The sequence below is a fragment of the Salmo salar genome, chromosome 09 (assembly GCF_965601325.2).
Source record: "Salmo salar chromosome 09, fSalSal1, whole genome shotgun sequence".
Lineage (NCBI taxonomy): Eukaryota > Metazoa > Chordata > Actinopteri > Salmoniformes > Salmonidae > Salmo > Salmo salar.
Genome location: NC_138299.1, coordinates 122,527,277 through 122,549,540, shown reverse-complemented (window position 1 = coordinate 122,549,540; position 22,264 = coordinate 122,527,277). Strand labels below are relative to the sequence as shown.

At 42.5% G+C, this 22,264-nt stretch overlaps 1 protein-coding gene across 1 annotated transcript in view; it reads right to left on the bottom strand.

Annotated features, from left to right (window-relative positions):
- LOC106612717 (leucine-rich repeat and fibronectin type III domain-containing protein 1-like protein) overlaps positions 1 to 22,264 on the bottom strand; it is a 169,297-nt gene that overhangs the window by 58,022 nt on the left and 89,011 nt on the right. The window contains exon 2 of the mRNA XM_014214158.3: positions 15,287 to 15,484. Coding sequence (XP_014069633.3) covers positions 15,287 to 15,351 — 65 coding nt within the window. The 5' untranslated portion in view covers positions 15,352 to 15,484. The remainder of the gene's footprint in view (positions 1 to 15,286; positions 15,485 to 22,264) is intronic.

Here is a 22,264-nt window from a genome sequence, read left to right as displayed (position 1 = left end):
TTTAAAGAGCTGATTGACTCTCTGCTAGACACACCATCATATCTGGCCCGTGTGCCCTCTCTGAATCGTGGCAATGAATGCTTTAGCAGGATTCTTTCTCTTCACAACTGGCTACTTGATTATTGATGCTCAGTGGATGTAACTTTTGTTGACAATTTCAATAACTTTTGGAAACAAAACACGTTTTATAAGAAGGATGGGATCTACCCAATTCATTTGGGTTTGTGGATCCTTTCACAGCAATATAAGGCTGAGTTGAGACAATGACATATCAATGACCAAAGCCCAGCCCAGTTAATCCCTGCCATTGTGTCGCTGAGTCATCATAATTGGAGTTTCTATGTAATTTTTCTTAGCCACCGTGCATCTACACCTGCATTGCTTGCTGTTTGGGGTTTTAGGCTGGGTTTCTGTACAGCACTTAGTGAAATCAGCTGATGTAAGAAGGGCTTTATAAATACATTTGATTGATTGATAATGCTTTAGCAACTGTACATTATACCCGGGGCGTTGGTAGACACAATGTAAGTAATCTAATTCATGTCCCTCTAACTGCCATGAATGCCTCTGCTGATCTTACAGCTATTGTATGCAGCAATCATGTGTTTATTGACCAGATTTATGCTGTTAGCACTAGTAGGACGTGCACTGTGTGCAGCTCACCCTGCACTAACATAAAATAACATGAGAATATCTACTTCTGCTAAGATTCTCAGTAAAGCAATGAAAACAAGCAAGCATACCAGAAAAGTTCTCAAAATAGTCCATGTTAACATATGTAGCTTTAGAAAAAAGGTTCATGAAAAAAATAACTTGCTAGTAACAGATGACATTCATATTTTGACTATCTCTGAAACTCACTTAGATAATATCTTTGATGATACAGTGGTAGTAATACAAGGTTGTAACAGTTACAGGAAAGACAGATTTGCCAGTGGTGGAGGTGTTGCTGTTTATATTCAGAACCACATTCCTGTAAAGCTTAGAGAGGATCTCATGTTAAATACTGTTGAAGTAATATGGCTACAGGTTCATCTGTCTCACCTAAAGCCCATTAGTATGGGTAGCTGCTATAGACTACCAAGTGCTAACAGTCGGTGTCTGGATAACATGTGTGAAATGTTTGATAATGTATATGATATCAACAGAGGTATATTTTCTGGGTGATTTAAATATTGACTGGCTTTCATCAAGCTGCCCACTCAAGAAAAAGCTTCAAACTGTAACCAGTATCTGCAACCTGGTTCAGGTTATCGGTCAACCTACCAGGGTAGTTACAAACAGCACAGGAATGAAAACATCACCATGTATTGATCACATCTTTACTAATACTGCAGAAATGTGCTTGAAAGCAGTATCCAGATCCATCAGATGTAGTGATCTTTCACATCCTGACCTGAGAGAGCCTTTTATGTCTCTATTTAGGTTTGGTCAGGGGGTGATTTGGGTGGGAATTCTATGTCCGTGTTTCTATGTTTGGGATTTCTTTGTTTCGGCTGGGTATGACTCTCAATCAGGAACAGCTGTATATTGTTGTTGCTGATTGGGAGTCATACTTAGGCAGCCTGTTTTTCCTTTGGGTTTTGTGGGTAGATGTTTTCCGTATAGCTACTTTGCCTTATGGAACTGTGTAGTCATTGTTTTGTTTATTTTGTAAGTGTTCACTTTTCTCAATATTAAAAAAGATGAGCATTCATATTCCCGCTGCGTTTTGGTCCTGTGTTCACGACGACCATTACATGATCACAATATAGTAGCCATTTCTAGGAAAGCCAAAGTTCCAAAGCCTGGTCCTAGTATAGTATATAGGAGATCATACAATATGTTTTTAGTGATTACTATGTTGTTGATGTAAATAATATTTGTTGGTCCTTGGTGTGTAATGAGGAGCAAACAGACACTGCACTTGACACGTTTATGAAATTGCTTATCCCAGTTACTAATAAGCATGCACCCATCAAGAAAATGACTAAAAACTGTTAACCTGTTGGGTCTAGGGGGCAGCATTTGCACGTCTGGATAAAAAAAATTTACCCGATTTAATCTGGTTACTAATCCTACCCAGTAACTAGAATATGCATATACTTATTATATATGGATAGAAAACACTCTAAAGTTTCCAAAACTGTTTGAATGGTGTCTGTGAGTATAACAGAACTCATTTGGCAGGCAAAACCCTGAGACATTTTCTGACAGGAAGTGGATACCTGATGTGTTGTATTGACTTTAAACCTATCCCATTGAAAAACACAGGGGTTTAGGAATATTTTGGCACTTCCTATTGCTTCCACTAGATGTCACCAGCCTTTACAAAGTGTTTTGAGTCTTCTGGAGGGAGATCTGACCGAACAAGAGCCATGGAACGGTGATGTCCCATTAGACACTTGGCGCGCTAGTTCATGTTGGGTACCCTCGTTCCAATACGTTATAAAAGAGTATGCATTCGTCCACCTTGAATATTATTCATGTTCTGGTTAAAAAAGGCCCTAATGATTTATGCTATACAACGTTTGACATGTTTGAACGAACGGAAATATATTTTTTCCCCTCGTTCATGACGAGAAGTCCGGCTGGCTTACATCATGTGCTAACGAGACGGAGATTTTTGGACATAAATGATGAGCTTTTTTGAACAAAACTACATTCGTTATGGACCTGTGATACCTGGAAGTGACATCTGATGAAGAGAATCAAAGGTAATGGATTATTTACATAGTATTTTCGATTTTAGATCTCCCCAACATGACGTCTAGTCTGTATCGCAACGCGTATTTTTCTGGGCGCAGTGCTCAGATTATTGCAAAGTGTGATTTCCCAGTAAGGTTATTTTTAAATCTGGCAAGTTGATTGCGTTCAAGAGATGTAAATCTATAATTCTTTAAATGACAATATAATATTTTACCAATGTTTTCTAATTTTAATTATTTAATTTGTGACGCTGACTTGACTGCCGGTTATTGGAGGGAAACGATTTCCTCAACATCAATGCCATAGTAAAACGCTGTTTTTGGATATAAATATGAACTTGATAGAACTAAAAATGCATGCATTGTCTAACATAATGTCCTAGGAGTGTCATCTGATGGAGATTGTAAAAGGTTAGTGCATCATTTTAGCTGGTTTTATGGTTTTGGTGACCCTGTCTTTGACTTGACAAAACATTACACACAACTCTTGTAAATGTACTGTCCTAACATACTCTAAATTTATGCTTTCGCCGTAAAACCTTTTTGAAATCGTAAAACGTGGTTAGATTAAGGAGATGTTTATCTTTCAAATGGTGTAAAATAGTTGTATTTTTGAAAAATTTGAATTTTGACATTTATTTGGATTCAAATTTGCCGCTCTTGAAATGCACCTGCTGTTGATGGAGTGCACCACGGGTGGCACGCTAGCGTCCCACCTAGCCCCAAGAGGTTAAATCCCTGTGGATTGATGAGGAATTGAAAAATGCTATGGTTGAGTAGGATTTTTGAAAAAATGGTGTTTGACCAGATACAATGCTATTTTACAGTAACAAAATTGACAACAGCACGCTTATAGGGTAGGACATTCAACAAGCACAGCACTTACACAAATAACTGATGATTGGCTGAGAGAAATTGATGCTAAAAAGATTGTGGGGGCTGTTTTGCTAGACTTCAGTGCGGCTTTTGACATTATTGATCATGATCTGCTGCTGGAAATACGTACAGTTTGTGCTTTGGCTTTACATCCCCTGCTATATTGTGGATAAAGAGTTACCTGTCTAACAGAACACAGCGGGTGTTCTTGAATGGAAGCCTCTCCAACATAATCCAGGTAGAATCAGAATTTCCCCAGGGCAGCTATCGAGGCCCCTTACTTTTTTCAATCTTTACTATCGACATGCCTCTGGCTTTGAGTAAAGCCAGTTTGTCTATGTATACGGATGACTCAACACGTCAGCTACTACAGTGACTGAAATGACTGCAACACTTAACAAACAGCTGCAGTTAGTTTCAGAATGGGTGGCAAGGAATAAGTTAGTCCTACATTTTTTTTTTTAACTAAAAGCATTGAATTTGGGACAAATCATTCACTAAATCCTAAACATCAACTAAATCTTGTAATAAATAAAGTGGAAATTTAGCAAGTTGAGGTGACTAAACTGCTTGGAGTAACCCTGGATTGGTCAAAACATATTGAGACAACAGTACCTAAGATAGGGAGAAGTCTGTCCATAATAAAGTGCAGCTCTACCTTCTGAACATCACTATCAACAAGATAGGTCCTACAGGCTCTAGTTTTGTCCCACCTGGACTACTGTTCAGTCGTGTGGTCTGGCACCACAAAGAAGGACTTAGGAAAATTGCAATTGGCTCAGAACAGGGGACCACGGCTGGCCCTTGGATGTTCAGAGAGCTAACATAATAATAATAATAATAATAATAATAATAATATGCATGTCAATCTCTCCTGGTTCAAAGTGGAGGAGAGAATGATTTCATCACTACTTGTATTTGTGAGAGGTATTGACATGTTGGAAGCACCAAGCTGTCTGTTAAAACGACTAGCACACGGCTCAGACACCCATGCATACCACACAAGACATGCCACCAAGTCCAGAACAGACTATGGAAGGCGCACAGTACTACATACAGTAGAGCCATGACTACATGGAACTCTATTCCACATCAGGTAACTGATGCAAGCAGTAGAATCAGATTTAAAAAACAAATACACCTTATGGAACAGCGTGGACTGTGAAGCAACACACACACACACACACACGATAACATACGCACTATACACACACGTACTCATGGATTTTGTGTTGTAGATTTGTGGTAGTGGACTAGGGGCCTGAGTGCACACACTTAATGTGTTGTGAAATCTGTTATGAACGCATTGTAATGATTTTAAAAAATGGTATAACTGCCAAATTGTATAATGGGGATCCATAACAAATACAAATAAAAATTTAGCCTACTGTTCTGACTTGGTGGTGCACATTTAGTCTAAAGCCTGTTTTAGAGAAATGTCATCATCGAATATTGTTGGATTCACTCCATGGTGCAGAAAAGAAAGCTCTGCTGTGGGGACAGCTTTATGTTTGTGGGCACAGTTTGTCACCTTTATAGTGCAATTAATGTATTGTTTAATGTTGTGTTGAGTAGTGGCTTTGCTGGCAGGCATCTAAACATTTTTGGGGGAGTTTGCCCCACCAAGATTTACATGCTACAATCGCCAGTGGGTTAAATATATGCCCTGAACTTTCTTATATCTCCTAGATATAGGACAGACACTTCAAAACCTTATTCCTTATGATAATTTTTTTTTACTGTCATTTTCAATGCGTTTCTATGGGCTATAGTAGTATAGGCCATACTCATTATTTTATCAAATCCTTTGTAAACATTTGTTTTATATACCTAAAGGGGTCCTAAAATTCTAAATCAAATAGCTAAAGGATCCATAATAATTCCATACATTGGCTTAGTAGAACCCCCCCCCCCCCCCCCCCCATCTCTATTAATGTGCAAATGTCTGCAAGGATTCCAAACTCGTCAGGAACATACTGGTTCAGAGAGATAAGCAAATTGACTGCATTAACAGTGGTAACTGCTGCATAATGGACAATGCCACCACACTGAATACTGGCATATAGAGAAAGTACAGCTGCGAGCAGCAATTCAAGACTACAAGCAGATAAGACTTTCAGTGTTATTCAAATAATGTGAAATGTGGAAAGCTTTCTTTTTTAGAGATGCATTTGTTCTACAAAAATGTTGACATTTGTACTCTGTTTTCGATTCCAAATGGTTGCTACAGAGCCACCATGTTTTCAATCAACACCATATTGTCTGTGTGAGTGTAGCACGTGGCCTATTACCTTTATAAAAGCAGTACTGTATGTGTGAAGTTCTTACTGAAAAAAATCACATAAAAAAAGGGCAGATGTTGGTTGAACAACAATACAAAAAAAATTGGAGTTTGTGCAGCTTCATTGCAAGGGACTCTGAGATCCCACGTCGGTATCTTCCCTCCATATAAAAGAGCGTTCAACAACTTACTTTTGATTCAAAATTCCATTAATGCTCATAAAAACAAAAACAAAGCTATCTCAAAGATTTGAATTCTTCTCCATACCTGAGTGACTCACGTCAGAGGAAAATAAAACAGTGAATCTCTGTCCCTCTTTCACCTGACTGGGGAGATGTTCTCTCCATCTCGTTTCTACTCGGAGCACTTTGTTTTCTCTCCATTCTCTCTGTTCATAAAGTGCTTTGGTTTTTCATCTCCTGTCCACAACTCGGCAGTCTCTTTGTCTCCCTGATGGGGGAAATGTTTGGTCTTCCTGTTCTGTTCTATTCATTCATAACCAAGCACTTCTTCCCAGCTCCATTATCACAAATACCTTTGGTTTGGTGGCTTTCCATTCTTGCGTTGTGTAAAAGGTTTTACCATAACGCCTGGTGCCATTTATGTGATCGAGAAAACAGGGACTTTCACACAGAACAAAATGTACAGACGTAAAATAACCACAAACCTATTGAAGACATGAAAAGAATATCCTGTCCACGAAAACAAAACATGAACGAGGCAAATCTGTCAGCTACTCCAATAATCACAAAACGCTAGAGACCGGGAGTGGCACATGAAACAGCGAGAGAGAGGGGGTGGGGGGTGGGGTGAGAGAGAGCGAGAAAGGGAGAGAAATAGAAAGAGGGAGGGTGTGAGAGAGAGAGAGCGCTTTGACACCTCATCATGGTCTGCCATGACACTGACACGTCACAGGAGGAAGAGGGAGAGAGAGGATAGAGGGAGCGGAGGGGGTTCCTATCAGAGCTCCCAGGCTCGCAGGCCTGGCATGTGGAAGATGGAAGACAGAGGATGCCCCCACCAGCAGGGCAATCAAGCTCAACAGATGGCGCCAACGTCTGGGAGCCTGAGACTGCATACGCCCAGCTAGAGCAGAACTGGTGATGGAGACGCATAAGACCCATCTGAGCAGCACGAGTGGGTGCAAGGGGAGTGGTGTATAGGCGCATGTTTTTGTGTGGCAGTGTGTGTGTGTGGGTGGATGTAGCCTACCTGAGGCTGACACACTGTAGACTAAAGCATTGCCAATGCAAATGTGATTAATTAGCTAGTTATTTATAATTACCACAAATCACACCTACTTCAAATGGTAAAGATTTTGTGTGACTGCTAATTCTTCCAATTGACATTCATGGCTGGAGTGTTATGCTTAGGGTAAAAATATGACAGTCACTTGTATATTCATGTATCTTCTCTATTGACAAAAACAGAGGGTAAATGAAGGTGAGAGGAGGCCAGTGAGTTGCACAAACACTACGTAAAGATTTGAATAGACCGGGGAAGGTAAACCGTAAGAAAGGCTTAGTACAGTACTGACATAGCAAGAGAAAGATAGATGGGGGAGGGCAGGTTTTTCAAACGGGCTCCTTATAAAACACATGCACACTTACACACAGACACACACACACACACACACTCCCTCTGTATCTCAAACACAAATGGGCTGACAGTAGATGAAAAGCCTTCAAAAATGCTCATCTTGTCTTGGAAGTAACATTTATACAAAAACAGTGGGAGTACAATTCAGAATTGGCTTCTTTATCAAATCATTGGGGAACAAAGGTATTACATATATTTTTATAACGAAGGCTCGTGATTGCAACAAAACAATGAACAAAACAACCCAATCGTTAAGCAAACACCCCCATATCCTCCCAAATGAAATGGGGGGGAAAAAGAACCAGACTTATCCTCTCCCAGACAGATGAAATACTATGAAAGAGTACGACGTGTAGTGGGGGTTGTTCAAAAGCATAAAAGATCGTTACATCTGCCTATTCTAAATAATGGTCTTCCTTCTTCCAAGCTAAAGATAAATCACTGACACTTTATTATTCTGATGCATTGATGTGTGTTCAAATGTATATGTCATCTGAGTACAGCACTTAACAGTTCTGTTCTGCAATAACATCTCCTCTCACCATCACCATTAGACCGTCACCATCCAATTGAAACTCTCAATAGCCTCACATTTATTTCTACCTCTGGCCATAAAAATGACACTGCATAACACCCCCACACCATAAAACATGCATATATATTCCTATGTCTTTATTAAGATTTCATGTAGTGACATGTTTGCTTCTAGGTGAGAAAATTCCATTTCAAATGTAATTTATTCTTCACACTAAATAGATTACCAACCCTATGCAAGCCATAAACCGGGATGCCCCCTTTTACCATATAATTCATCTAGACGTATGGAATCCATACTGTATGTGATTGGGAAAGAGGGTCTAATGTTTATGATCACCCTCAACACTCGTTTTAGATTAGATTCAACTTTATTGTCATTGAACAAGTACAAGTACAGTACAACGAAATGCAGTTAGCATCTGACCAGAAGTGCAAATGAAAGTGAAACAATTCAATACAATGTATATTATTAAGTGGGATGTATAAATGTGCAATGAAGGCAAATGGCAAGTACAAATGGCAAGTCTAAATGTGCAATGAAGGCAAATTGAAAGTGCAAGGAGGCATACAACTGAAATACAGGGATAGCAGCAATGAGGTTACCAAGGTAGACATGTACATGTACAACTGAATAATGTCCTTAATCAGACTTTGCAAAGCAATATCAGAGTCCAGTAGTACCGTGAAGAGTGCAAAGAGAGTAATGCAACAAGGTCCCCGAGAGGCAGTACTAAGCGGTGGGTGGGTGGATATGGCTAGTGCCGAGCCAAAGAGTTCAGCAGGGTTACAGTAGCTGGAAAGAAACTGTTATTTTTTTATTTTTATTTTTTATTTCACCTTTATTTAACCAGGTAGGCAAGTTGAGAACAAGTTCTCATTTACATTTGCGACCTGGCCAAGATAAAGCAAAGCAGTTCGACAACATACAAAAACACAGAGTTACACATGGAGTAAAACAACATATGATACAGTAGAAAAGCCAGCTAGAAAAGCCAGCTAGTAGAAAAGCCAGCTGAGCCAGCTAGTGCGACAACGTAGAGACCTGTACCGCCTGCCTGATGGTAGGAGGGCAAGCAGTTTGTGGCATGGAGGTGAAGGGTCCTGATGGCAGGGAGCTGGGCACCAGTGATGTGCTGGGCGGTTTTCACCACCCGTTGCAGGGCCTTCCGGTCGGCCACGCAGCATCCGCCAAACCACACTGTGGCACAGTTAGTCAGAATGCTCTCGACCGTGCAGCGGTAAAAGTTCACCAGGATCTTGGGAGACAGGCGGGCCTTCTTCAGCCTCCTTAAAAAGTACAGGCGCTGCTGCGCCTTTTAGACCAGGGTTGAGGTGTTGAGGGTCCAGGAAAGGTCCTCGGACATGTAGACACCATAGGAATTTGAAGCTGGGCCCACGCTCCACCTCAATGCCATCAATGAGAACTGAGGCGTGACTGCAGCTTTTATACTTCCTGTAATCATCAATGAGCTCCTTGGTTTTCTTTGCATTGAGGACCAGGTTGTTGTCAGCGCACCATGCAGCCAGTTGCATTGCTGTTAATGCTGCATGGACATCGGCTAATGGCTACTGGTCCCACTCCATTTCTTGCGTTCTCTCTAATAGTGGTCACTTTTACATCCTGTACTGCTCCCCTTAACACTCCCTAGACTGCAATGAGCACTGATGGGGTCGGACATTACACAGGCATGAATATGAATCAATAGAGTGGGTCCATTATCTAAGATGGAGGAGAAAAACATTTAAGCAATAAGGCACAAGTGGTGTGGTATATGGCCAATATACCACAGCTAAGGGCTGTTCTTAGCCACGACGCATTGCGGAGTGCCTGGACAAAGCCTTTAGTCGTGGTATATTGGCCATACTGTATACCACAAACCAATGAGGTGTCTTATTGCTATTATAAACTGGTTACCAACGTATTTAGAGCAGTAAAAATAAATGTTTTGTCATGCCCGTGATATACGGTCTGATATACCAGAGCTATCAGCCAATCAGCATTCAGGGCTTGAACTACCCCGTTTATAATGTCCAATAAAGTAGTGTGGATGTGCAGTGAAACCAAAACACTACTGCTCCAGTGGGGTGTGGGCGTCGTGGAGCAGCTGTCAGCTCAAAGATGAAATTTGAACGATCCATTTCAGTGAAATGAAGGCTCTTGGAATAGAGCCCCCCTGGCACAAGCAGATTTATGTTAGTTTACCAAACAATGTGGTTAGAATAACTGAACAACAACGCAAGAACAACCAAGATTGATTTTTGAGTGCCTCTGGTCTAGGCATTTGGTCAGCGGTTGGTTGGTGGCCATCTTCAGAGTCCTTGTCAGGTTGTCAGTCACAAATGACAATTAATTGATATCCACTGATTTATAAATAATTCTGACTCCTCCATCCACACATCGTTTCTCTTTTATGCATAAATGAATAGAAAATCAAGGAAGGCGATAATTCATTGAAAATTAAGTGGATTTAAAACCATCCCAACCAACCCATTTCCATATACTGCAGCTGCTGTGGCAATGGAGGAGAAAAGAGATGTGCATTGGGCTTCATTATGATTCCAGCCGGACACATTTGTCAGGGATTATCTCTGAATGTCTAACACTTAATTACCATAGGGCCACTGTGTAGGGCGTCCCTTAGAGAGCTCTGCTGGCTGGTTGGCTGCAGCTGGTACCTCTGGGGTGCCCTGACCCGCCTGCCCAGTGTTACCCTTGGTCTGCCACCATGCCCTCACACCACACCATGTCCTTGCCATCCAGCTGCCCAGTCAACCAAGGGCCAAGCCTTTGTATCCATTTACATGTAAGCAGACACTCTTATCCAGAGCAATTTACAGGAGCAGTTGGGGTTAAGCGCCTTGTTCAGGGGCACATCAACAGATTTTTCATCAAGTCGGCTCAGGGATTTGAAGCAGCAACATTTAAGTTACTGTCCTAAGGCTCTTAACCAGTAGGCTACCTACCGCCCGGTGTCATCATCGCTTCAGGGAATGAGACAGATACTGAATACAGATGGTCATGTTATTCAGAACCACATACAAATACCACTTTCTATGTTCTTTCATCTAGCCTGGATTTGCCTATAAGCATATAGATTAAATAATGTCCATGCATTTGTTGTTTTTCTGCCTCTTTGTTTTATCACAGTGGAGTCAGCAATTACTAGCTATTTACTTTGCCCTTAGACTAAGTAATTCCTTAATATGATCATTCCACCCTGCTGCTCCCACATTTCACGGCTATTAACCCTTTTTAGATTTCTCTGAGCCCCTAATATTTAGGATGCAGCGTCCATTTGAGAATGAATGCATTAATCAAATAGAATCCAGAGATTGTATTTTCTATTTATCCATTGAAATTCATGTAAAAGGCCTTGGTAAAAGTCTGTGCATATACAGTTGAAGTCAGAAGTATACATACACCTCAGCCAAATACATTTAAACTCAGTTTCACAATTCCTGACATTTAATCCTAGTAAAAATTCCCTGTCTTAGGTCAGTTAGGATCACCACTTTATTTTAAGAATGTGAAATGTCAGAATAATAGTAGAGAGAATGATTTAATTCAGCTTTTATTTATTTCATCACATTCCCAGTGGGTCAGAAGTTTACATACTGTCACATCCTGACCATAGTAAGATGATATTTTCTATGGTAGAGTAGGTCAGGGCGTGACAGGGGGTGTTTTGTGTTTTACTATGTTTTTTATTTCTATGTTAGAAGGTTCTAGTTTTTGTATTTCTATGTTGGCTTGTTTGGGATGATCTCCAATTGGAGGCAGCTGGTCCTCGTTGTCTCTAATTGGAGATCATATTTAAGTAGGGGTTTTTCTTCCTGGGTTTTGTGGGTGATTCTTTTTGAGTAGTGTTTGTTCTCCTCTGCGTCACGGTTTGTTGTTTTTGTCTATTCAGTTATTTTTATGTATTGCATGAGTTTCACAGAGTAAATAAAATGTGGAACTACACACACACACTGCGCTTTGGTCCCCTCTCTACGACAACTGTGACACATACACTTAATTAGTATTTGGTAGAATTGCCTTTAAATTGTTTAACTTGGGTCAAACGTTTCAGGTAGCCTTCCATAAACTTCCCACAATAAGTTGGGTGAATTTTGGCCCATTCCTTCTGACAGAGCTGGTGTAACTGAGCCAGGTTTGTAGGCCTCCTTGCTCGCACATGCTTTTTCAGTTCTGCCCACAAATTTTCTATAGGGTTGAGGTCAAGGCTTTGTAATGGCCACTCCAATTCCTTGACTTTGTTGTCCAACTTTGGAAGTATGCTTGCTTCATTGTCCATTTGGAAGATCCATTCTCGACCAAGCTTTAACTTCCTGACTGATGTCTTGAGATGTTGCTTCAATATATCCACATCATTTTCCTTCCCCATGATGCCATCTATTTTGTGACGTGCACCAGTCTATCGTACAGCAAAGCACCCCCACAACATGATGCTGCCACCCCTGTGCTTCATGGTTGGGATGGTGTTCTTCAGCTGGCAAACCTCCCCCTTTTTCCTCCAAACATAATGATGGTCATTATGGCCAAACAGTTCTATTTTTGTTTCATCAGACCAGAGGATATTTCTCCAAAAAGTATGATCTTTGTCCCCATGTGCAGTTGCAAACCATAGTCTGGCTTTTTTTATGGAGGTTTTGGAGCAGTGGCTTCTTTCTTGCTGAGCGGCCTCTCAGGTTATGTCGATATAGGACTCGTTTTAGTGTAAATATAGATACTTTTGCACCTGTTTCCTCCAGCATCTTCACAAGAGAATTTGCTGTTGTTCTTGGATTGATTTGCACTTTTCGCACTAAAGTACCTTCATCTCTAGGAGACAGAACGCGTCTCCTTCCTGAGCGGTATGATGGCTGCATGGTCCCATGGTGTTTATACTTGCGTACTATTGTTTGTACAGATGAACGTGGTACCTTCAGGCTTTTGGAAATTGCTCCCAAGGATGAACCAGACTTGTGGAGGTCTACAATTATTGGCTGATTTCTTTTGATTTTCCCATGATGTCAAGCAAAGAGGCACTGAGTTTGAAGGTAGGCCTTGAAATACATCCACAGGTACACCCCAATTGACTCAAATTATGCCAATCAGAAGCTTCTAAAGCCATGACATCATTTTCTGGAATTTTCTAAGCTGTTTAAAGGCACAGTCAACTTAGTGTATGTAAACTTCTGATCCACTGGAATTGTGATGCAGTGAATTATAAGTGAAATAATCTGTCTGTAAACAATCTTTGGAAATATTACTTAATCAGGAAAGTATATGGACATAGCTCAAGATTCAACTATGACAGTAGAAGTTTAGTTAATGAATTGATCTATGTGTAAAACACCTTTTGATTGGTGAGTTTATCAAGAGAATAGCTCTGGCTGTATCACATGTACACACACACACCCACAAAACCAAAAAATCACTAAATACTGCAGTGTATATACACACACCACACACACACACACACACACACACACACACACACACACACACACACACACACACACACACACACACACACACACACACACACACACACACACCCTTCTGCAGTATACACGCGCACACACACACACACACACACACACACACACACACACACACACACACACACACACACACACACACACACACACACACACTAACTAAATACTGCAGTGACAGTCACAACAAGTTTACTGGTTCACATCTATCTTTAGGGCATATTCAGAATGTATTATACTGTAGGAAGTGGTGGCAAATAAGATTGTTTACACTCTTAGAAAGAAATTGCTATTTCGAATCCTATGAAGAACCGTTTTCAGTTCCAGGTAGAACCATTACCACAGAGGGTAATGGAATCCAAAAGGATTCTACCTGGAACCAAAAAGGGTTTTACCTGGAACCAAAAATGATTCTCCTATGGGGACAGCAGAAGAACCCGTTTCAAACCCTTTTTTCTAATGGTGTAGCTTCATGGAGAAACCTCAAGGACTGACTTAAAAAATATAAATTGCATTTAAATGGTTTTCATATTCATACAGTTTCACCATTGGTGTGCCTAATGAATGGCAAACCACTGAATGAATGCTGTTGTCAGTTCCACTGCACTACTGCATGTTGACTTCCAGTGCTCGGTCCTTTCTCTCCAGATTGTTTACCCTACACCCTAACACTTGGGGAAAAGTGGCAAAAAATCTCCCTGGAAAGGGTTCAAGTACAGTGTCTCTATGACTCTGGGGACTTTATGTTCACATTCCAAGCTGTCTCTCTATCTCTGCCATCTAACATGACTCTAATCAATGTGAAGTGGGTCAAAGGAGCCTCTCTAATAATAGGCCAGGAACTCTCCCTGGGAGGGAAGCAGCCATGTAGCCTCCTCATGTACAGCCTTCCTGTTCCAACAATCCCTTTACCCGGCCTGGCACTTCCCTGCCCTGCTTGGCAGCAGCTAAAGTGAAGTTGCCATTGGCATGCCCAGGGAGACTGGAATATGGGGGGGGTGAGGTTGGGACTTCTCTCAGACACAGGCCAATAAAACATTCCAATATCACTCTTATTCCCTAGACCCCTCAAACTCAACTCTGGACCTCGAAGCCAGTTCCTCTCCATTTTTTCATTATTCCCATCCAATCAGGTAGAAAAGAAAACCAGCAGGGTCCGGACCTCGTAGGGTCAGAGTTGAGTACTCATGCACTAGACCATACTGTATACTCCAGTGACATTTAATCACCATTTAAGAGGAATTAAGCCACTATTGCTACCTAAGATGTGGCCCATTTACTCTAATTAGGAGTTTTAGTTCTGGTGCCTGTATTTTCCAAATATGCACCCACTTGTCAATGGCATGCTCCTCTAGTCACATGACATCATCCAGCTAATGAGTGTGTTTACCTGGCAGTGTGTACAGTGAAATATGAGAACCTGCATCTAGAATGTGCATTAAGCATCAACTACCGGGAGTCTTAATTGCAGACACATCATGTAACAAGCCGTTAATAGCAAGTCGTTAATCATGTTTACACATTCAACTAGGGGATATCAGGGTAGAGCAAGTCATTATTTCATCAACATTTCCTACAGTAAGTTAGTCTGCAGCTGCTGTGTGACACAGGGTCAAAGTCTCCCACAGACTGTATAGAAGTCAGCTATGTTCCAATATCCGCACTAGCATACTAGCCTACCACTTAGAATGAAGAAATGCTTTGGCCATAAACTCTAAGTAGATAGTATTCTAGGGAAGGTATCGGAACACAGCCACGTCATGTTCTGTCCTTGAGTGTAAAAAAAAATGAACTCCACTAAAGGCCATGCTATTCAGCGTACCTTATAGACATGGAGGGGAAGCCGCCACTTGGCGTCATCCACAAGCCGGTGGCCTGAGCTCTCATCCGTGTATGTGTGTGTGGGTAGCCTCCACTCTGTTCTATGTTGACAGCCTACTTTGGCTGGACTCAAGCCTGCCCGACGTTAAGGCTCCTCTCCGCCTGTCATTGGCTCAGCTCGGGCCACCTGCCAATCTGCCTGTGAGTGACAGGGAGAAAAAAAACACAGATGAGGAAAAGGAAAACACACACCAACTGTCACTTTTACAGATACATTTACATATAAAGTTAATTAACTCGACCACGACAGAAAACTGATTACGTCTTAGAACAGACAGAAAAACACAAGTTGAAAAATAACTAATTTTCCATCGGAGCTGAGTATAGGAGACGTTTCAGAAATGGCTTTTCCTTCATCAATATGCGGTGGCCTTGAGCAGTGCGGGAGATAAATGATAAACAACTGATGTTGAATTTAAATGAAAAATCCCAACAGATTTAAATGATTTGACTGTGGTAGCTGACTATGCATATTCACAAGAGACAATGACATGAAAGTTGTGGATAGAGCTTTGTAATAAGGTCATGTTCTCACACAGATTATATGGGATTTTTGGGGGGGACATTTGGACTGCTACAGGGGATTTGGGTAATGGTTGCATTTAGAAAGCCTGTGAGATCAAGCGCTCATTTGAAATCTCTGGCAGCTCATCGTTGCGTCATCATTTCTCTTGTGGCCCTTCAGGGCTTGAATATACATTTCAAACAGACTTCAGGAGGGCTCAGTCATGCCTGTATCTATTAGCGTGTTTTATATCTGCCATGCAAACCCTACAGAGTTGACACTATACACACTGAGCTACACTGCATGGGACCTGAACTGGACAACTGAACTGATCACTACAGCATTGCAGCCTTTGCACCTTGAATGAATTTCCCTCAGTGGGAAACTAAAACATTTGTAGTGCTTGTCTAATCAGACAAATTAACATGCTAATATTGCTGTTAAATAAACAAACAAAGCAACACCTGATTAAACCTATTCATTAATGAATATTGAAGGATTTTCTGCTCTATCGACTGGATATGTATTCGTTTAGCCATACGTGGATCCCTACAGGCATCTACTGAGTTGTAAATTAGTCACACTAGTGAGTTATGTTATCCCCTTTAATCAGAGACAGCGTCAGACATGATACTAGAGAATAAAATCGAAATATGACGAGGCACACTCACGTGTGCATGCTCCCTCCCTCACTCCCTCCCTCACTCACTCACTGACATACCCTGAGGTTTGGCATCTTGGCCGTGTCATAAAGACAACATCAAATGAAATCTTTCCACTCTAATAACAGCCTCCCCTGCACTGTCTCAAATCAGCTTCATCTGACAGCCAGAGCAGCCAGAGTCTGGCAAGCAGGAGACAGTGTCACAGTTCTTTCTTTTTACAGTTCATGTAATCGCTCCCTCGCACTATCAACATCAACCCTGCACAGCTCTCCTATCTCGCAGAACAGCAGCCAGCATTCGAGCCTAACACTCTGGTGCTTTACAACCCTCTGATCTTGCTAATAGTTGGAAAGGTCAAAGCAGATCTTAGTAGAATGGTTGCTCAGGCTTATCAGTTGGATAGTCTCCCCCTTTTTAAAATCTTTCACATCTGACATTTAGGGCAAGGGGTTTCAAGGTCGGCTCAAACGTGGAAATCAAACAAACTTAGCAGAGAGCTTGGGCTCAACCATCTCTCTATTTGCACAGGATTCATCCCCTGGGGTTTCCTTTAATGGTTGGTCGCCCCACTGTGGACCCGTTGCTGTGTTCCTCATCTGAGACGTGTCCGAGGCAGCTAAAGAGCAACATTTATCAGTCCAGCAGGTCTTGCTTATACTGATGCCTCCGGTGGTGGTCAGTGGTCACACACGGTGTCAGACCTCTCCGCAACTAAGGCATTAGGATGGAGTCAACTGAACTGTCTGGCTAAAATGGACCTTCGGGGCTCAGACTTTCATAGCAACAGGTTTAGTCATGACACTGGGGGTGCAAAGAAGTGACACCCGGTTCCCTTGACGACGTGGCTCTGATTGTCTCTGAACTCGCCACAACCCAAGCATTTGCAGCAGATGAGTGTCAGTGGTTATGGTCATCTGATGACCAGAAATCCCGGCAGGAGCAGGCAAGAAGCCAACCATACGTCTGGGGAACAGAGAGGAGGGTAGAGGAAGGCAAAAGATCCAGAAAAGGATGCAACCTGCAAACTTTCCTCCCTAACCAACCAATATGCAGTGTGTAGTCACTGCAGTCAGCAAAGGAGACAGGTTGTCATGTTGGTACTGCATTGTTTTTTTGTGTGGAAGATGCAGCTGTTATTTGTTCAACGAAGGGATTTGTCACAAGCTACAACACTTCAACATGTTCATGTCTCCTTTCACTGTCAGTATGACACATGGTTCTTCTGAAGGTATTGAATTACAGGTAATAGATATACATTGGGCCTAGTAGGTTACTAAAAAAGCTTGAGTGCTGTGCTAAAGCAATGAATGACTATGTTATGGACAGTGCTTCTTAACAGCCACTCCATTGTGAAGGTGCTTTCTGGTTTTAAGGCTTCCAGGGGTAAGTCAAAGTGCAGAAACAAAAGGGTCGATGTGAATGCAGATCGATTTGCTCACTGCAAAACTGCAGCCACATGGAAATGCTTTCCTTTGGCTCTCCTTAACAGCCTAGGTAAGCAATAATCACTCTACACACATTAGTCAATCCGACCAGTGCATTCCAACCACTAGGTAAACACAATGAGGTAAACAAGAGTGTCGGAGAGTGTATCTAAACCAAACAGTCTAAGAAGAGCCAGTCTCTTCCCCCCCCGTCCTCTCCATGAGGGATAAAACAACATATGCTGACTTCAAGGCAATCCAAACGTTATTAGTCTTGGATGGACAATTGACAATCCTCAAGATGCTCAGCCTATTTGAGTTCAAGGGAGAAAGAGAGAGAGAGAGAGAGAGAGAGAGAGAGCTTCACTTAAGCACTTTCTCAGCTTGCGACCCTGTCAGTCTTTGAATTCAGTCTTGCCTTGCCCAACCCAACCCCATAACCCCCCCCCCCAAATAGCTAACCTCAGAAGAAAACAAGGAGAGAGAATGTGTATGTGTGATAAAGAGAGAGAGAAAACAGAGCAAGCAAGAAAGAAAAAGAATGAGAAAGGGGAAAGCACTTACTTAGAGTTTTCCCAGCATGCTTTGTACCTCAAATCCACTGCACACACCCGCCCTCGCCCAAAAAGCACAATCAGATAGATTTAAGGTGGGAGTGACAACGAGAGAAAAATCTCATCGCTATTTCACGATTTTATGAGGAGAAAATGGCTCCCATTCCATGTAGGCCCCACTGTCCAAAGAGCAATTTTCTCTATATTATAAAGATGATGAGCCACCCTGACCAGAGCCAGGAGTGAGCGTGAATTTTTTCACTCTGGGGGAGAAAGATATATACACTGCTCAAAAAAAATAAAGGGAACACTTAAACAACACAATGTAACTCCAAGTCAATCACACTTCTGTGAAATCAAACTGTCCACTTAGGAAGCAACACTGATTGACAAAAAATGTCACATGCTGTTGTGCAAATGAAATAGACAACAGGTGGAAATTATAGGCAATTAGCGAGACACCCCCAATAAAGGAGTGGTTCTGCAGGTGGGGACCACAGACCACTTCTCAGTTTCTATGCTTCCTGGCTGATGTTTTGGTCACTTTTGAATGCTGGCGGTGCTTTCACTCTAGTGGTAGCATGAGACGGAGTCTACAACCCACACAAGTGGCTCAGGTAGTGCAGCTCATCCAGGATGGCACATCAATGCGAGCTGTGGCAAGAAGGTTTGCTGTGTCTGTCAGCGTAGTGTCCAAAGCATGGAGGCGCTACCAGGAGACAGGCCAGTACATCAGGAGACGTGGAGGAGGCCGTAGGAGGGCAACAACCCAGCAGCAGGACCACTGCTGGGTTGTGCAAGGAGGAGCATGAGGAGCACTGCCAGAGCCCTGCAAAATGACGTCCAGCAGGCCACAAATGTGCATGTGTCTGCTCAAACAGTCAGAAACTGACTCCATGAGGGTGGTATGAGGGCCCGACGTCCACAGGCGGGGGTTGTGCTTACAGCCCAACACCGTGCAGGACGTTTGGCATTTGCCAGAGAACACCAAGATTGGCAAATTCGCCACTGGCGCCCTGTGCTCTTCACAGATGAAAGCAGGTTCACACTGAGCACATGTGACAGACGTGACAGAGTCTGGAGACGCCGTGGAGAATGTTCTGCTGCCTGTAACATCCTCCAGCATGACCGGTTTGGCAGTGGGTCAGTCATGGTGTGGGGTGGCATTTCTTTGGGGGGCCGCACAGCCCTCCATGTGCTCGCCAGAGGTAGCCTGACTGCCATTAGGTACCGAGATGAGATCCTCAGACCCCTTGTGAGACCATATGCTGGTGCTGTTGGCCCTGGGTTCCTCCTAATGGAAGATAATGCTAGACCTCATGTGGCTGGAGTGTGTCAGCAGTTCCTGCAAGAGGAAGGCATTGATGCTATGGACTGGCCCGCCCGTTCCCCAGACCTGAATCCAATTGAGCACATCTGGGACATCATGTCTCGCTCCATCCACCAATGCCACGTTGCACCACAGACTGTCCACGAGTTGGCGGATGCTTTAGTCCAGGTCTGGGAGATCCCTCAGGAGACCATCCGCCACCTCATCAGGAGCATGCCCAGGCGTTGTAGGGAGGTCATACAGGCACGTGGAGGCCACACACACTACTGAGCCTCATTTTGACTTGTTTTAAGGACATTACATCATTTACATTTACATTTAAGTCATTTAGCAGACGCTCTTATCCAGAGCGACTTACAAATTGGTGCATTCACCTTATGATATCCAGTGGAACAACCACTTTACAATAGTGCATCTAAATCTTTTAAGGGGGGGGGGGGGGTTAGAAGGATTACTTTATCCTATCCTAGGTATTCCTTAAAGAGGTGGGGTTTCAGGTGTCTCCGGAAGGTGGTGATTGACTCCGCTGTCCTGGCGTCGTGAGGGAGCTTGTTCCACCATTGGGGTGCCAGAGCAGCGAACAGTTTTGACTGGGCTGAGCGGGAACTGTGCTTCCTCAGAGGTAGCGGGGCCAGCAGGCCAGAGGTGGATGAACGCAGTGCCCTTGTTTGGGTGTAGGGCCTGATCAGAGCCTGAAGGTATGGAGGTGCCGTTCCCTTCACAGCTCCGTAGGCAATCACCATGGTCTTGTAGCGGATGCGAGCTTCAACTGGAAGCCAGTGGAGAGAGCGGAGGAGCGGTTTTCAACATCAAAGTTGGATCAGCCTGTAGTGTGGTTTTCCACTTTAATTTTGAGTGTGACTCCAAATCCAGACCTCCATGGGGTGATAAATTGGATTTCCATTGATTATTTCTGTGTGATTTTGTTGTCAGCACATTCAACTATGTAAAGAAAAAAGTATTTAATAAGATTATTTCATTCATTCAGATCTAGGATGTGTTATTTTAGTGTTCCCTTTATTTTTTTGAGCAGTGTATATAGAGAGAGTGAGACAGAGAGATACCTGGTGTATGAGTGATGGGCTATAAAAAACACCCCGCTTCAATCCAAATCACCCTGCTCTGGAGTACAGAGGCAGAGCAGCCTGTACTTTCTTCCTATGGAGGTCAGAACGCAGCTGGGAGGGACGTATGTACACTGTCTGCCCTTTGCTGCCAGAGAAAGAAGCACTGCTTTCCCATGGATAGTAAAATAACCTGTGTGATGAATTGGAGTTGCAGAGGGCCGCGTCAATGGCCCAGCCTCCCATTTAGTTGAAATGTGAGCAAAGGTGGTTAAGTAAAGTCAAGGCAACATTACATTTAAAATACATTAAATGAAATGTCAATCAATCACACTAGCGGTTATGTAATAAAAATACACTACATGGCCAAAAGTATGTGGACATCTGCTCATTCCAAAATCATGGGCATTAATATGGAGTTGGTCCCCCCATTGCTGCTATAATAGCTTCCACTCTTCTGGGAAGGCTTTCCACTAAATGTTATGATGGTGCGACATTGAAAGTCACTGAGCTCTTCAGTAAGGCCATTCTACTGCCAATGTTTGTCTATGGAGATTGCATGGCTGTGTACTTGACCTGTCAGCAACGGGTGTGGCTGAAATAGCCGAATCCACTAATTTGAAGGGTTGTCAACATACATTTAATTTGCATAGAAAAACACATACAGGTTAACATGATGTTTGTCAATGGAAAATGTTAAAGACAAAGTCTGTCTGGTTTTGTATGGCAGGCCCAGCCTTGACTTACCATGAACAAATCCTGCTTAAGTTTACATTCATTGTTGGCTTCACCTGATAGCCTCTTTGATCGTGACTTTGCCAAGTAATTTTATTTGCCTATGTCGAGAGGTTTAATTCAATCATGATTTGGAAGGAAATCATATTTATTCAAAGCTTTATTCTGAAAGGAGCCTAAGCTACAGTATTCTGAGGAAAACTTTGGAGAGTAAACTAGGGGAACTAGTTTAGCAATTCTATCATTTCTCAATTCCAATCCAGACGTGAGAGGAACAGCAAGCATGCTCAGATTTCTTTACACTTTCAAATTGCTGCCTCAACTCAACCTTGCATCTCCGTGGAGTGAATACAGAGTGTGCGTGTTTGTGTGTGTGTGTCTGTCTGTGATATGGGTGGATGGGTGAGAGATGAAATACACAGTGAAGAGGATGATCAATGCTACACAGTTTAACCCCACAGCACCGCATAAAACATGTACTTGATTACTGCCAGAAACATATGCCCTCGCTACATATCAAATATAATTAAAGCCATCAAGAGCCTCCAATAGGCATTGAATTGCAGGTGGAAGGCAGGGCCAATGAACCTCATTGCATAAGACAAGCGACAGACCTTGAGTCTCATTCTCCAATCAATTTAT